This window comes from Procambarus clarkii, chromosome 45 (genome assembly GCF_040958095.1).
Source record: "Procambarus clarkii isolate CNS0578487 chromosome 45, FALCON_Pclarkii_2.0, whole genome shotgun sequence".
NCBI classification, from domain to species: domain Eukaryota; kingdom Metazoa; phylum Arthropoda; class Malacostraca; order Decapoda; family Cambaridae; genus Procambarus; species Procambarus clarkii.
The window spans coordinates 9,991,094-10,007,712 of NC_091194.1; the positions used below are offsets into that span (position 1 = coordinate 9,991,094).

General features: G+C 38.8%; 1 protein-coding gene across 1 annotated transcript; it reads left to right on the forward strand.

Moving 5' to 3' along the window:
* The first annotated feature begins 336 nt into the window (after positions 1-336).
* On the forward strand, positions 337-11,616 carry RpL18 (ribosomal protein L18). The gene is made up of 5 exons (XM_045761550.2): positions 337-405; positions 541-627; positions 6,896-7,102; positions 10,990-11,113; positions 11,439-11,616. The coding sequence occupies exons 1-5, from the start codon at positions 403-405 to the stop codon at positions 11,582-11,584; spliced, it is 567 nt and encodes a 188-aa protein (XP_045617506.1). The 5' UTR covers positions 337-402; the 3' UTR covers positions 11,585-11,616.
* Positions 11,617-16,619: the final 5,003 nt, after the last annotated feature.

A 16,619-nucleotide genomic window follows, 5' to 3' on the forward strand; every position in this document is an offset into this window, starting at 1 on the left:
ATACAAAAGAACATAGAAACTGTATTGGAGGGGACCCCCAAATCACCTCCAATGTGTTATGTGTGCCTATCTCCGAGGTTAAGGGTCCCCCTATTCCAGCCAGAAGTGGTACTCCCTTCTATATTGTTTATATATAAACAAAATTCTATTTATTTAATAAATTTACCATTATTATGACTTGGATTTCAGAAATTAGGAGCATACATCTTTTAAATGTATATACAGTCAGCAGAATAGAGTAACAACAATTTATAAATATAAATATAATTATTAACATAAATTAGGTCTTAGAATAAACTAAAAATACGATGTAAATAAAAGTTAGAAGTATGTTATGAATATGAGTGTTGTGGAAGGTGCGCGGCCGGCGGGCTGCTCCTTCCTTCACAACCTCGGGTCGCCATGGTGGGTGATGGGACGCTGCTCCCGGCTTTTAATCTCTCTCCCTCATCTTCATCCGTTATGTTGAGATGCTGTCATTAGTGCTATATGGTAACGCAGGTCCCGGAGTGCCCATACTAAATAGTTATTTAATTTCAGGGTAAGGATATCTCCCACAAACACGACCGAAAAGTCATCAGGCGGGAGCCCAAGTCTCAGGATGTTTACCTGAGGCTTTTGGTGAAGGTTAGTGTTTATTCCTCGTTGCTTCGGGGGTTTTGTGTGTACAGTATATTGCTTTTCAACCTTAACTATCCCGGAGGATGTAGAGAATGCTTGGGATAAATATCTAATTAGGAACGTTTACCAGGCAAGTCTGAGAACGTGAAGCATGGCTGGGAAGATCTGCTGGCATTTGTTACGTTGAATATAACTGTAGCTGGTGTATAAATATCTCCTACATGTATAAATGGTGTGTGTGTTGTGTCTCCAGGGACGAGGGGACTCCCACGTCCCTGTGACGTGTTCATGGAGGTTTTTCCTAGTGTCCAGACCTTGTATATATGTGTTAGGTTAGATTTTGTAAGGTTAGACAGTTATGCTAGGCTGTGTTAGGGGCTGAGGGTGCTACTCTGAACAAGTTCCAAGTAGCACGGGCTATGGTGAGCCCATAGTGGACTTAGCTGGCACAGGAGGGGGGCAAGTAGCATGGGCTATGGTGTGCCTCGTCTCTCCGGGTTGCTAGAGTTAGGTAGGCTTTAATAGCCGTTGGTGAGGCTAATTGTGTATGGTGTGGCCCCTAGAGTTTGGGGAGGGGGGGAGGTTGCACGTGTGGTGAAAAAGTTTGAGAGAATGATTGTAGATCAAGATAAGTGTTATCTAACCGAACAAAAATTGTAGTACAGAGCATTGTGTAATTTAACCTGTTAACACAATTTGACTTGTAAAAGTTTTTTAAGTGGATTTTGCCTAAGCTGAAGTATGTCACTTTGTACCAAAGACAATGTGCAGACAGATTTTAACATCAAACCTTGCCTAACCCCCACAAATCTGTTCAATAATTGAAAAATAACCGTGGAAAAATAAGAATCAGCCTGTAGCAGGCCTACTGGCTGATAAGATTCTAAAGTTTAGCGGGTACACGCAGCTCGCATTGGCTTTCTTAGGCCTCGAGTAAACGGGCGTCGTTAAAAAAAATGATACAAAATAATCGTGGACATTGTTGTTGCTTGTGAAGGCATTAGTACTGATTGACCAACCAAAGGTGACATATGCAGCGTGAGTTGAAGAGCAACGTACTGGAGTGAACGATATGGAAGAAAATGTAGAATAGAACCAGTGAAGAGCAGAGGTGCCATAGGCACAATCAGAGAACACTGTATAAACATCAGAGGTCCGCGGTTGTTCAACGTCCTCCCAGCAAGCATAAGAAATATTGCCGGAACAACCGTGGACATTTTCAAGAGGAAACTAGATTTATTCCTCCAAGGAGTGCCGGACCAACCGGGCTGTGGTGGGTATGTGGGCCTGCGGGCCGCTCCAAGCTGCAGCCTGGTGGACCAAACTCTCACAAGTCAAGCCTGGCCTCGGGCCGGGCTTGGGGAGTAGAAAACTCCCAGAACCCCATCAACCAGGTATCACTGCTGTTCATCTTTGTGTCCACAACATCACTTAAAGATGATGAAATATACAAGTACTGTAACATTATTTTGCCATAATAGTATCACAGATGATCCCGACTGCGATAAAGACTGTTCAATGTTCAGGTATCGATGAACACAATGCTGCTTATGGTGATCACAGCTTTACAGCCGTGATCACGGTGCATCAGATGTTTGGTGCATCTGCGCATCATGAAATGACCTCGTGCCCCTTTAGAAAATAAATGTGTACGATTATTCATATTCAGGATTTAGTGACTAGGATGCTGCTGCTGATAGCAACATTGTGCCCAGGGTTAGTGATAGGCATGTTGTATTGGAGGCATAGTAGTGGGGTCTGGTGGCAGCATCGGCTGACTAGCGTGGCGACACTATGCTTATGTTTGGGTCCTTCATATCAGCTAAGTGCTTTGTAGTGTACAGGAATGTAGTATGTATACGAATGGAATGTGTAGTATGTATACGAATGGAATGTGTAGTATGTATGTAATTGTATAGTGTACAGTATAGCCAGTGTAACAATGGCAAGTCATTATTTTTTATAAGAATGTCATTATGTGCATCCTATTTTTGAGTAGTGATATTCCACACATTTTATTGTATAGCTATCAAATTATACACAATTGAATAATATTACTGTAAAAAAAGCAAGACATTGGAATCTTAAAAATATCTTCGCAACATAGATATTTGACCATAGTGGGGCAGGAGCAGACTTATATTAACAATACTGGTACCTATTCTAATCCATATTTAACCATAAATTGAATGGCACATTGCATCTTGTCTTATCAAAAATGAATACTAATCATACATTTTTTTCTGAAACTGTCTGACTTTATGTCCAAAGTTTCTCATGGCAGCCTTTACAAGAAAATAATGTATTAAACTCGTTTGAGATAAGGGTAACCATCAATGTAGTTCTTAGTGAGCAAAGCTTACCTCGTCAAATAAAAATTACCCATAGGATTGTTTTCAAACTGAACTTTTCCTACACACAGCATAAGTGCTCAATATTTTCTCAAGTATTATGGAAACTTGTTCTAGTCAATAATCCAGGGATTTCGGTCTCAACCAATTTAAAAAAAATTCTGGCATTTTTTTATCAACTCTGGTTGTCGAGGAACTATAAAAATTACAATTTCAGCAAGAAAATTAGAAATAAGATCTAGCAATTGAACCAGATCTTTGACATCCTAATTTTGAAGGAGATTTGGTGGGTGGATTTGGTAAGATTGAGGAGTCAGAATGTCAAGGTTTAGATTTTTAGGGATGAACTTTAAAAAAATGTATTTTAAAGGCATATCTTGGCCATTACATTGTGATAACCAAAAAATAATTCCAAGTATTTTAGGTTATAATGGCTGGCTAAGAAAAAAAGCCATGGTCGGGCACGAGTAGGTTTTGTTAAAACATTATCGTATGAGCTTGCTTATCCGAAGCCCACTGATCTGCGTATTTGGGTTATCGCGGCTGGATATTTTCCTGACAAAACTTTGCGATGTCTGTATAACAGTTCGGATAATCTGGGGGATTTTGCCGGATATTGCAGTCGAAATCAAGTTTGGATAAGTTTCTGCCAACTTCACCATATCCAGACAAAAATTGAGAAAACAGAAGATTTTGCCTAATACCAGACTTGCTTCAGGCCATATCATATTAATCCTGTACAGCAGTGGCTCAAGGTGTGGGGGTATGGCAGGTATTGGGGTGGTTGGTTTTGTGGTAGGGAGAGTCTGTTTTGATTGTCTGGGGGATGAGAGGCCTATGATCTGTATTACATAGAATAACCAAGAATTATGTAAGAACAATTCACCACAGGGAGCTGGTCGGCCGAGCGGACAAGACGCTGGACTTGTGATCCTGTGGTCCCGGGTTCGATCCCGGGCGCCGGCGAGAAACAATGGGCAGTTTCTTTCACCCTATGCCCCTGTTACCTAGCAGTAATATAGGTACCTGGGTGTTAGTTAGCTGTCACGGGCTGCTTCCTGGGGGTGGAGGCCTGGTCGAGGACTGGGCCTCCAATCGGGGACACTAAAGCCCCGAAATCATCTTAAGATAACCTCAAGATACAGTAAAAACTATGAAATATCTAATGTTATAATAAATACAAATTTTGAAAACTGTACAGCCTGAAGACTAGTTTCCTGTAAATATTTTTTTTTTTTTTTTTTGCCTGCCTACCTGCCTGCCCCAAGTGGACCAGTCCAGGCCTAGTCAGGCTAAACAAGCCACCTGCTCTTGACCTTCACATTATACCACAGTGCTGCACCATTACTGAAGCATTTTCTTAAATAACTTTTTCACAGTAACTTTGATAATTTTTTGCCAAGTCTGTCTGGTAGCAGCAGTAATCATTCTGGAGGTGTTCAGGAGGAGGTTGTGCTAACAATTTAAGATAAGTTAATGCTATAAAACTGAAAATGGGAGTTTGGGCGTGTGTGTTGCCAATGAATTTGGCATAGGTGCTGGTATTGTTGTATAAAGACAAAAAAGATGAATACATGAAATATATAGCAACCAGAGAGTGAGGGTGCAGGCACTGGTAGAGGGTGCAGTAGAAAAACTTAGAAGCCATCACTGTACAGTTGGATGAGGCTGTGTAAAGGTGGTTTGCACAGCTGGTGTAACAATTTGCGTTGTTGTTTAAGATTCGCTACCCGGAACAAAAAGTTCCAAGTAGCACGGGCTATGGTGAGCCCGTTCTAACAATTTGCAGTGCAGATATAAGAAATGCTGCAAGCAGGTTTGCAGCCAGTCTTGAAATACAGGAATTCCAGGCAAGTGATGATGGGGTGGATTGCAAGGTTTATAGGGAGGCATAATAATGTGAAGAACTGACCTTGCTAAGCTCATGACCTGTACAGTAATTTGTAAGGTTGTGAAAAAAAGAATTATTGATTTGAAGATAATATACGTAGCATCATTCAAGAAGACATGCAGGTGAAGAGAAAGGAAGAGGTGGCTTGATGGTGGACAGGTAACACCTCTGAGCAGCTGCTGAGGTCATGGTACAAGGTGCCTCATGGGGCAGATAACTTGTGGACAGTTGTGGTTTCCTTGTCAAGTGGGACCAAAGAACTGAAACTTAACTCACCCTTTCCCCTAAGCACAACTAGGCAAGTACTAAGTACTGTGCTGTACCACTTTTAATTTTAGTGGCTTGTTAAGATATACTCATGTTTAGAATTGTTTGAATGTTATATACAGTAACAGTATGCAAAGGTGGTCAGGACCGAATTCCTGGAACTGTCCATTAGGATGACTGCGATTGGAAGTTGGTAATTTTTCTGGGCAGGACTGAAGTGGGGACTGACTCCATTTTAATGTAATTCTGGATGGTCTGATGTTCCTAGGTTGTATTATTTTTATTTTGAAAAACTAGGAAGAAAACTGCAAAATTTCTGTGTTTCCAATTTGATACAGGAATAAATTATGCAATAGTTACTGTATTTTAAATCAGTGTAGGGTTCTGTATAATCTCCGCAGAAAACTGTTACCTTCCATTTTTTATTTGGGTTCTCATAATCAACATAGGCTTGTTCTCCAGCCCATTGATGGACTTTACCATAAAGTGGTTATCCCCTCTTCTCTTTTGGTAAAGACGTCCTCCAGCCGAAGATATCGGGGCAAAGTGACAGCTGTTTTTTATATGCTATTTGTCATGAAGGGCAACTTAAACAGTCAACTTAAAATATTTTCCTAGTTTTGTTTTTATTATATTGTACTGTATTTGGAGTGTAACTTTAATTACTAAAATTAATTATTAATGATTTACAGTGTCCTCAATTGCATATTTTAATCAATATTTAACTTAATTTAATGCAAGGACTGAGGATAGTCATTTCGTTTCTTCTGAAAAGACCGTGACTATCAGTCCATTTTGAGGCAGAGACCGTGATGAACCTTTTTTTTATCTCTGTGCCTGCCTTTGGTGATAGTAGTAGTTTTTTAAATTTCACCCATTTGGATATATTTACCCTAACTATATATCCTAACAGATCTAAACACAAGTATATCCTAATGCAAGGCATATAAAAATTGAAAGTGATACTTAGTCCTTAAACAGGAAAGACAAAAGTATCCTTTATGTAGTTTCTCCATGCACTGTGAACTGCTCATTTGATAACATCTTGTGTACACCAGTCACCTTGTACACGTACATTCATTGTTCAGTTGGTACTGGCATGGATAAATGCAGTTCTAGTTAGTGAAGGGAATAAGAACATTTAAAGGAACACATTTCTGGAGATGGTCACAGACGGGTGGAGTGTCGGACCGTGAAGGTTTAGGAGCCCCAACAAAATTTGGGAACAAAAACTACAAACTACTTGGGAATTTGTATTGATCTTGAGGTTAAATTAGAAGCATTGAAGATATGAGCAACAAGCATTCACTGTAGAAATTTTGAAGGGTCTTTTATAATAATCCATGACTGACTAATACTTGCAAATTATAAATTCCTATTGTATACTTATTGAACATTAAAGGGAAAGGTAAGAAGGAATTAATACTGTACCAGGTTCTTTTAATAGCTTCCGGTAAATTTTGATTGAAGTAACCCTGCAACCTCTGTACCTGTATCTTATTGACTGATTATTATCTGATTGACCTTGACTACAGTCCACCTTACCACCACTATTAGCTTAGATGTCATTCAAAGGAGTCTAGGTGAAACACCTTGATCCTCAATGAGGATCCTAATGTTCTTATCGAGTTATATTTTGCTAGGGTTGGTTAGTATAACTTTTTATCTGGTCATAACTAATTATTTTACTATTGTAATGCTAGAAAGTTAAACTTTGGGTTTTTGCTTGTACTTGGAAGAAAGTTAATAATTTGTTTTTTTCCAGCTCTACCGCTTTTTGGCACGCCGCACCAACTCCAAGTTTAACAAGGTCATCCTGAAGAGATTGTTCATGTCACGCATTCATCACCCCCCTCTCTCTCTATCTCGCCTCGTGCAACTTGCAAGAAAGCCTGGCCGCCAGGGGAGGATTGTGTGTGTTGTTGGCACCGTCACTGATGACCTGCGCCTCTTCAACGTCCCCAAACTTACAGTAAGCTTGTGTATACACAATACACAGTATATATATGTATTCGTTTGCCTTGTTCGGGTTGAATGTAGACACAGTAGTCGCTTCTGTATATATTTATTGAGTGAGGCAAACAGGTGTATAACTGGCCAGCCGAGGTCCACCTTCTCTGGGTCTGTCGAGATAACTGAGGCTGCTGGGAGCATGGCTGATGTTCCTCTGTCTGGCATGACGTCAGAGGCCTACTTGCCTGTGATTGGTTATATTCCAACTGACATAGAATTTGAGTATAACATATGAGCACTAAGAATGCAAGTAGTGAAAGTAGGGAATGGGAGTAAAATATAAAAATACAGGATGTAAATCTATAAACAAGATTTTATAATGATTTAGACATTTTAGAATAGTATGTAAGGTGATTTTAAAGGATTGAAGTGCATTATGGTGTAATGTTTGGATGGCAAACATGTAGGCAATGGAGGGAAAGAAAAATTAGAAATTCCCGAGAACCTAAGGGGAATTGGAACAAATTAAAAGATGGTGTCTGGGAAATTTTTATTGTGATCTTCAGTAAAACTTAGTTGCCAAATCAAACGTTTCTTCAGTCCCTTAACTTTGCTGTCATGTTTCTATAACATGCTCAGTTATACAAAAGGGATAGAAAAAATGTACAGGACGTTAGGAAGACCAGTGTCAGTGGTGGTCTTCTGGATGTTACTGTGTACAAGATGCACCTAAGTTAAAAAAAAAATATATATAATTATAGCTTTGGTTGTGGTGAAGAGAAGAGAGCCTGTGATGGTGTTGCATCCCTGTGGAGGTCATGGGCAGTGAGTCACTGTGAATAGTGGAACCTCGATTCAGCAAATCTCCAGTTAAAATACTCTTTCCAGGCTGGATTTATTTGCCTGATTCCATGCACTCTTGTTTGCTGAAGTGGATGTTGGGACAGAGTTCATAGACTAGTGGATAAACTTGCCCATCATATCATAGGTTAAAAATGAATGAAATCAGCACATAGTGGGAAATATTAGAGAATGAATGGTAACTTAATATGGCTCCACTCACTTTTTAATTATTTTTGTGGATGGATCAAAAATATGGCCTGTTTTCCTCTGAAAATTGTTTTGAGGCAAGGGCATGTGAAATATGCTTAATGTGGTTAAAATCTTTTTATAGATCAGTTAACTTTGTAACTGCCCTTCTTATGACAGGTTGAAATTTAAATTTTGCTCGGTAAAATAGCCCATAAAGCATGTGAAACATTAGGGGAATGAATTGTACCTCTTAACACTTTCGCGCTTTAGATTAGAGATAACTCGTCGCTGTTTTTTCTTACGATTCCGCATAACAGCCTACTTTTCTCGTCAATCGAAAAAATATTTCTATAAATTCCATTTTTTAACACTTTTGTTTTGTAGAGAATTTATTTGCGAATTTTTTGGTACCAGAATGAATATTATATCACATAAACTTCTATGAGTAAAAAAAAAAAATACACAAAGTATGTTTGGGGGTGTGGCGAGCGTGTGGCAGTGGGTTCCCTTTAGCCGTTGATATATCCAACACGTGGGAAATATTTGTATGTGTTATGTATATGTCTGTGTAGGGAATTTTACTGTGATCACTGTCATACAAATTATAAAATGTTTCAACAAGTATAAACATGACAAACATCAAACGAACGAAAACAATGCGTTCGTTTCTGCCGCGAACGCATACTGAGCGACGTGGTTCTATATTTGGCGCTTCTCTTACACATGCTTTGTACAAATGTTATACAGTTCATCTTATAGAAAATTTTATTGCGAACACATTGGTATAAAAAAGAAATACGTACATAGAAAAGTAGGGTCAGGAAACGTAAAAATTTTCCAAGCATGATTTCCCCCCTGTGTTTTCGCCAGTGCGCTCGCGGCTAACTACTCTCCACTTCACACTCTTGCGGGTGGGCAATTACCTATATTAAACATTCATATGCATATGTCCGTGTAGAGAATTTTATTGCGATTCCAATGACACCAAAATTAGCGATGTAGGACAACTGTAGGCTTCGCAACTATTAAGAGAGTGGAAACATTTTGTTGCTGTTTGGCGCTCTCGGCGAGTGATCTGCATAGTTTTTTATTTGGTGTTGATACTCCTTATGCTTGGGTGGCATTTTATAGGTATGCTCTTATAGACAATTTCATTGCGAACACAGTGATACCAAATTTAAATACGTGCGCCTTCAATTGTCAGGACAGTCACAGGAGTGTACACTTTTTCGGTCTTACCGCGTAGGCGCGGGAGGTGCCGAAAGCATCTGGGGTATTTTTTTTTTGAACGCCGAGAGCGCGAAAGTGTTAATATGGTTCCAATCATGTTTTAAATGATTTTTGTAGATGGGTACAACATGAGGAGTTGGGTCTTTGGGAAAGCCATTGAGCACATTTAAAACTAAATTATATCTTTTTTCATTTTGAGATTTCCCGGTTTTTGTTCACAAATTTGCAACAAGTTTGTAACAAATTGGGGTTGGTCAAATATAGTTGATTGAATCAAGGTTGCACTTATTCTTTAGACAGCAAAATTTAGTGTTTTTGCTATTATCACACTATGCAGAGTGTATAAAACATGCTACATGTTTTATACACCATATGGCTTGGTAATATTTAAAGTATTTGGAGAATTGGCAAGCCTTCTTTATACCTCCTTATTTGTTACATAAAATTAGGATAATAAGAATGCTAACACCTGCCTGTTAAGCTCGTTATTGATTTTCATATTGAAAATGTGTTAGTGGTGTGCTGTCAGGTTTATATTCTTAGTCTACCCATGTACACACAAGAAAAGATTTTATAGTTAATACCAGTAATTTATTTTTTGTTACATAATTTTTTTGCATGGTAAATATAAGAGGAAAAGTGTAAAAGTCTATATAGTATATGATACACAGTTGTCATATTACCAGTATTCTATTCAACCTCTAAATATCAAATTAATTGTACTAACAAGAAAAAGTTCATAGTCGCTTGACAAATTCAGTTTGTCAAGGAAAAAAGGAAAATACTTTGATCAGTTTGTTCCATTTGGTATTTAGGAAGATGAATAATATATTTCTGTTAATTATTTGCTAGCTTTTTTTAATCAAAGGTTTTGTTAAGTTTAAAAGAATGTTTAAAAGAATTTACTTGGTGATTTTTCTTTAGGTGAACAAATGAGTTTATTAAAAGTTAAGATAAATAATGTTGACCAGACCACACACTAGAAATTGAAGGGACGACGACGTTTCGGTCCGTCCTGGACCATACTCCAAGTCGATTGACTTGAGTATGGTCCAGGACGGACCGAAACGTCGTCGTCCCTTCAATTTCTAGTGTATGGTCTGGTCAACATATTTCAGCCACGTTATTGTGACTCATCGCCTGCATAAGATAAATAATATTTTTCCATTGTGTGCAATGTGGTGGTGTGTCCATTTGGATAAAGGTGGCTAGGGCTGCAATCTGTCCTCTTATTGAACACACTTCCACACTATTTCATGACTTGATAATGGCCCAGGACTGACTGATAACCATTGTTGTTTACTCGCTTCCTAATGTGTGGTTTAGTCATCATGTCTTCAGCCACATTGTTGTGACCCATTGTCTCCACAATTCAAAATTTAGGGGGTTTAGGAAAATTAAATTTACTGCACTATTGACACTTTATATGCCTAATGATTATTGGCTCTGTTTGGTTTTGTGGGTTGTGTAGGTTCTGACTTCTGGATATGCAAAACTGCTGCATTTTATATATTATCAATATAAAAAATGCAGATTTTTTTCTGTTACATGCTGCATTCCAATTTTAAATTATAGGAAGGAAGGTCTTTGTCTATATTTATGCAAATTGACAATTTTTGTTGTTCATGTGACATTTCATTTCAGGTATGTGCACTACGAGTAACAGCTCGTGCCCGTGCTCGCATCGAGAAGGCTGGAGGAGAAATTATTACTTTTGATATCCTCGCTCGTCGTTCTCCCTTGGGCAAAAACACACTGCTAATTCAGGGTGAGTTATAAGTGGTGACTAAGCCAAATTCTCCTGTGAGGCACAATTGCTTTTTTGATATCCCTGCTCAATAACAGATTATCCAGGTTAAATATTGTTGATTTAGTTGGCTACTGAGAGTTAACTGAAAAAAGCATTGTATGAAAAATCAGTATTTTCAAACTACTATATCCCCTGGTGAAAATGTTAGTTTGTAAAACCACAATTATTTTGTTCATGCTTTCATCTTTACTTGGCTTGACAACCAGGCTATTGTAATTTTTCATTTTTTGCCTATCATTCTCTTTCAGTATGGTAAAGGACTAAACTTTTATTTTTTGTGCAGGTAAACGCAATGCTCGTGAAGCATGCAAGAGATTTGGACCTGCTCCAGGTCTTCCTCACAGTCATACCAAACCTCTGGTACGCAGCAAGGGACGCAAGTTTGAAAGGGCTCGTGGCAGGAGGTCTAGCTGTGGTTACAAGAAATAAAGCACTGATATGAATAATAAACAAGCTAAGAATTTAGTTTTTTACCTAACCTTGATTCAGTAATTTAAATTATAAGAGATGAACTACTAAATTTTATAGGTCCAGATTGGTGGGGTGGATGGATAACTGACCTTCCATTCTTGAACCTTCCATCATTACTGCCCGTGTATTAGAGAATCCCCATTTTTCCCCATGTCCTGATTCCATCTTCTCACTTTAATAATAAAGATATAATTCAAGTTAAATAAATTTATAATTTTCAAGTCCTAATATTTTTCAAGTCCAATAATAAGGTATTTTAAGTGGATTTAGCAGTAAGAGATCTGTGCATGCTCTCTAGGTCAGCAATTTCTCCAGCTTTGAATAGGGCTGTTTGTGTGCAACAATATTCCACTCTTAAAGAGTACTAGTCTTGAGAATTATCATTGGTTGGCATTTATTTGAAAGGTTATTGTTATCCAGCCTGCCATTTTTCTTGCAGTTGTGACAGTGACTGCTGTGTACTTTAGTACACAACAGTTAGGTCTTGTGACATGATTATTCCTTGATCTTTTACATTGCTTTTCTTTTCAAGTGTGGTTTGTGTTTTGCTCTTTCCAGAGCACGGTAACTGGAACTTATCGTTAAACGTTATTTTCTGTGGTCCATTGAAAAACCTTATTAACATCTGATTAGAGGTTTGCTGTGTCTGATCTTACCAATTGTTTGACCAATTGTCTAATCTTATAAATTGTCATCTGCAAAGGATGATACAGTACTATAGTTTGTATCCTGATATGAGGATGAGAGAATGTACTAATGCACGCACAGTACCTTGAACTTGTGTTTTTCTCGGATCCAGAATTTACTACGACTTGCATTCTGGGTTCTGTTTTTTAGGAAGTTAGATCCATTTCCCTATTTTGCCAGTAATTCCTGTGTGCATTATGTACAATGATATTATGGCCACATTTATCAAAAGCTTTTTGTGAAGTCAGTATGTCATCAGCATTTTGCAAGTGTTCCATGGCATCCAAGGCCATATCAGTAGTCTAGGAAATGAGAGGTAGGAGTGCCCTGTCCTGAACCCATTTTGCCCAGGGTTTGTAGACACCATGATTCTGTTTTGTTAACACTAATATTCTGTTATTCAGCTATTGGTTTAAGATGTTTTGCATCGGCTTTACTTTCTGCCTTGTGAGGTGCTCCAATCTCTGCTGTTTTTAATAATGTCGGATAACTCCAGTATCTAGGCTCGAGATTTAGGTTTAGATAACTAGATTTAGGGTCTGTGACAGCAGGTTTTTTTGCAATTTTTGTATTTTATGTACAATTTCAGGAGTATGGGCATGCTATGTATAGGTACTCCAAAGTTGCATTCCCTGACCCAGATTTTATACCAATCAATTCTAGTTTTTACCTAGTTACTCTAGTTTTTTACTGCTCACTTATTTAAATTGGAACAAACTGAAATAGGGTTTGTATGTTGCTAATACAACCTAACCTAACCATTCTAGGCCTAATACATACTATGAGGCTTAATATAGTGCATATATGTACTAGACCTAGGATGTAGGAAGAATGGGGCGCCTGACAGTCAAGTGGACAGCGCTTCGGATTTGTAGTCCTGAGGTAACGGGTTTGATCCCCAGTGGAGGCGGAGACAAATGGGCAAGCAGTAAATAGGGGCATGGGTTGGATTATACCCTATATTGTCTGTTCTTGGAAGACCAAAAACAAAAAAAAATGCTTTTGAACAAGCTTTTGAAGTAGTTGAAAGATTAGCAGTTGTAGTTAAATGCTGACAAATATAAGGTTCTGTGGCTAGGTCATGATGTTAGTTATATCAACTGGATGGTACTGAAATGGCTGTTTTGACAAAAAAAAAATCTGCAGGTCATGATCAGTAGGAATTCAACCCTTAGCGGTTATCACATGAAGATTTAATAATTGTCTGGGTTTTACATGTATGATGCAAATATGGATAGTCTTATCTCTTAGTCTTATGTAGTTGCCTAGTTGTGCTTGCGAGGGTTGAGCTTTGGCTCTTAGTCCTGCCTCAACTGTCAATCAACTGATGTACAGATTCCTGAGCCTACTGGGCTCTATGCTCATCATGGTCAGCAACTCCATTGCTCTATCCACATGTGGATGGAATGGGGTTTACCTTGACCCCCATTAAAAAAATCATGCTACCATTTCATGGTACAAATGCAGTTATCGTGAATGTTACTAGATGATTGTAGTCATCATCATACAATTTAAACAATTATTGACGGTTTTACACCCGTGATGCAAATATGGATATAAAAACTCTGGATGTAAATAAAACCATATGTGAAATGGCAGTAAACCAGGAAGCATCAGCAAAATTGAGCACCAGGTGTTGAAAAGTGCCAGATGCAGACTTTGTACTGCATCTAACATACACCCAATGAGTGCCTCCACCCACTGAAACTAAATACAGTATTCACTTTCATGTTTTTAAAGCACCTAAATTATCGGGATCATCTCAGAGAACTCAAATGTACTCTGGAAAGGAGACGAGAGGTATAAAATACAGTATATTCAAGGAAGGTACTGGAGGGTCAGGTCCCAGAAAAATACAGTAACATTGGAGTGAACGATATGTAAGGACAAAGAATAGAGCCAGTGAAGAGTAGAGGTGCCATAGGCACAATATTGTATGAACATCAGATGTCATTGGTGGTTCAATTTCCTCCCAGCAAGTATTGTACACTGTATTATGAAATATTGCCAGAACAAAAGTGGACGCCTTAAAAAAAAAAAATTCTACAAGAAGTGCTGGACTAACAGAATTAGTGGACATGTGGGCCGCTCCAAGCAACAGCCTGTTAGATGAAGTCAAGCCTGGTCCAGGGCTGGGCTTGCAAAAACATAACTCCCAGGAGCTCATCCAGGTACATACATAAAACAGCAGAGGTCTAAACAAAGGTGGTAATAAAGCAGATGTAAAAATTTGTAGACCAAGAGCTCTTAACATCACACACAAAAGTCTTTGAAAGAGTGCCAAGAAAATCACAAAACACAATCAGTGCCTATATTTCCCTGGGCAACATGGGTTCAGAACATGGTACTCCTGCCAGACCAGAATGACATGGTTTTAGATGCTCGGGAAAATAAGCAAAATACTGACAAAATACACAATTTCATAAATGCTTTTGAAGTGACCCTAGTGTTATTGCACACAATGAATTACTGAGAAAGTAGGGAGATGGATCTTTGACTTAAACCCCCCCTCCTCCAAAAAAAAAAATCTGGATCGTCCGTTTAAAGCTTAGTGCCCCAAAGTATTGTGCTTTGCTCCGCTATGTTTTCTTGCCCTCATATAAGATACGGACAAGGACACAAACTGGAGCACCATATCATCCTTTGTAGATAACACTAGGATTCTCATGACAGCAGACAATATGGAAGACAGCAAACCTCCAATCTGATGTTAATCAATTTTTTCAATGCCCCACAAAAATATGATCTTTAATGAGGGCAAGTTCCAGTTACTGTGCTGTGGATAATACAAACAATATCAAAACAGAAACCACATTAATTAAATGCAGTCTGAAAAGTATGTATAACTGAAAGTAAGCTGGTTGGCATATTGTTGAATACTGCAGGGATTGTAGATGTTCCAGATGCCTCTAAGGATAATGCAATTAATGTATGGAAACAGGAAAGCAAAACACGTTGAAGGCAAGAGCACGGAGGAGGGGAGGTGACAAAAATCCTAGAGCTTGCCGGGCCAGAGCTATCAAGTGAATCATCAATTATTTAAATACATCATGGAATAAAATGATATGATAGTCTGGAAACAAGCAAGTGAAATGTCCAAACAAAGCACCAGAAAACATAAACACAACACTGACCATCTACACTACATACAACCATCCTCATCACTAACCATATACACTACACAACTATCCTTAGCACTATAACTGTCTTCATCTCTGTAATCATCATCACTAGCAAAGTACCACTGGGTTTCCTATCTACAAACCTCTCTCCATCACCACCTTCCTTACTCTTCATTACCTGCTATCTCCTCTACTTTTCCTACCTTTCATCATCTTCCCTTTCCATCACTATCTTCCTCCCCTTCACCATCTTCCTCCTCCATTACTACCTTCCTACTCACCATCTTCCACCTCCTTCACCCACTTTTCCTTTCCTTCATCATTTTCTCTATCATTCACCACCTTTCTGATCCTTCATCACTTTCTCTTCACCTCTGTAATGATTTTCACTGAACAGTGACTGTCAATAAACTACACGAACAAACTAACAATCACGTGGAAAGTAATATGTTAGATGAATCTCGGTGAGGATAGAATTTGGCATTTAGCAAGATTGGAAATTACACTAATTTGCTATTTTCTTGCAAAAAAAGGGGGGAGGGCATGGGGTCCGACACCTCTATCTTCCTATGACCATCCCTAGAAACACAAATCACCCTTCAAAATTTGGTGAGTAGCCAAAAAGTCTGGTTCCCAGCCTTGAAACAGGCAGATGAACAAATTTTCCCTTTGTAAATATAGATTACCTAAGGAAGCTATGGGGTATTGTTAGTACATTGTACTGTATAATATGCACGTGGAAGATACTGGAGGGCCCTGTACCAAATCTACACAGTAAAACAACATACTGGAGTGAACGATATGGAAGAAAATGCAGAATAGAACCAGTGATGAGCAGGGGTGCCATAGGCACAATTAGAGAACACTATAAACATCAGAGGTCCATGGTTGTTCAACACCCTCCCAGCGAGCATAAGAAATATTACCGGAACAACCGTGGACATCTTCAAGAGGAAACTAGATTGTTTCCTCCAAGGAGTTCCATACCAACTGGGGCTGTGGTGGGTATGTGGGCCTGCGGGCTGCTCTAAGCAACAGCCTAGTGGACCAAACTCTCACAAGTCAAGCCTGGCCTCGGGCCGGGCTTGGGGAGTAAAAGAACTCCCAGAACTCCATCAACCAGGTATCTAGTAAGGAAGCCATGGGAAGCTACTTTATACTCTGTGAAACCAAGTGAGTGTAGG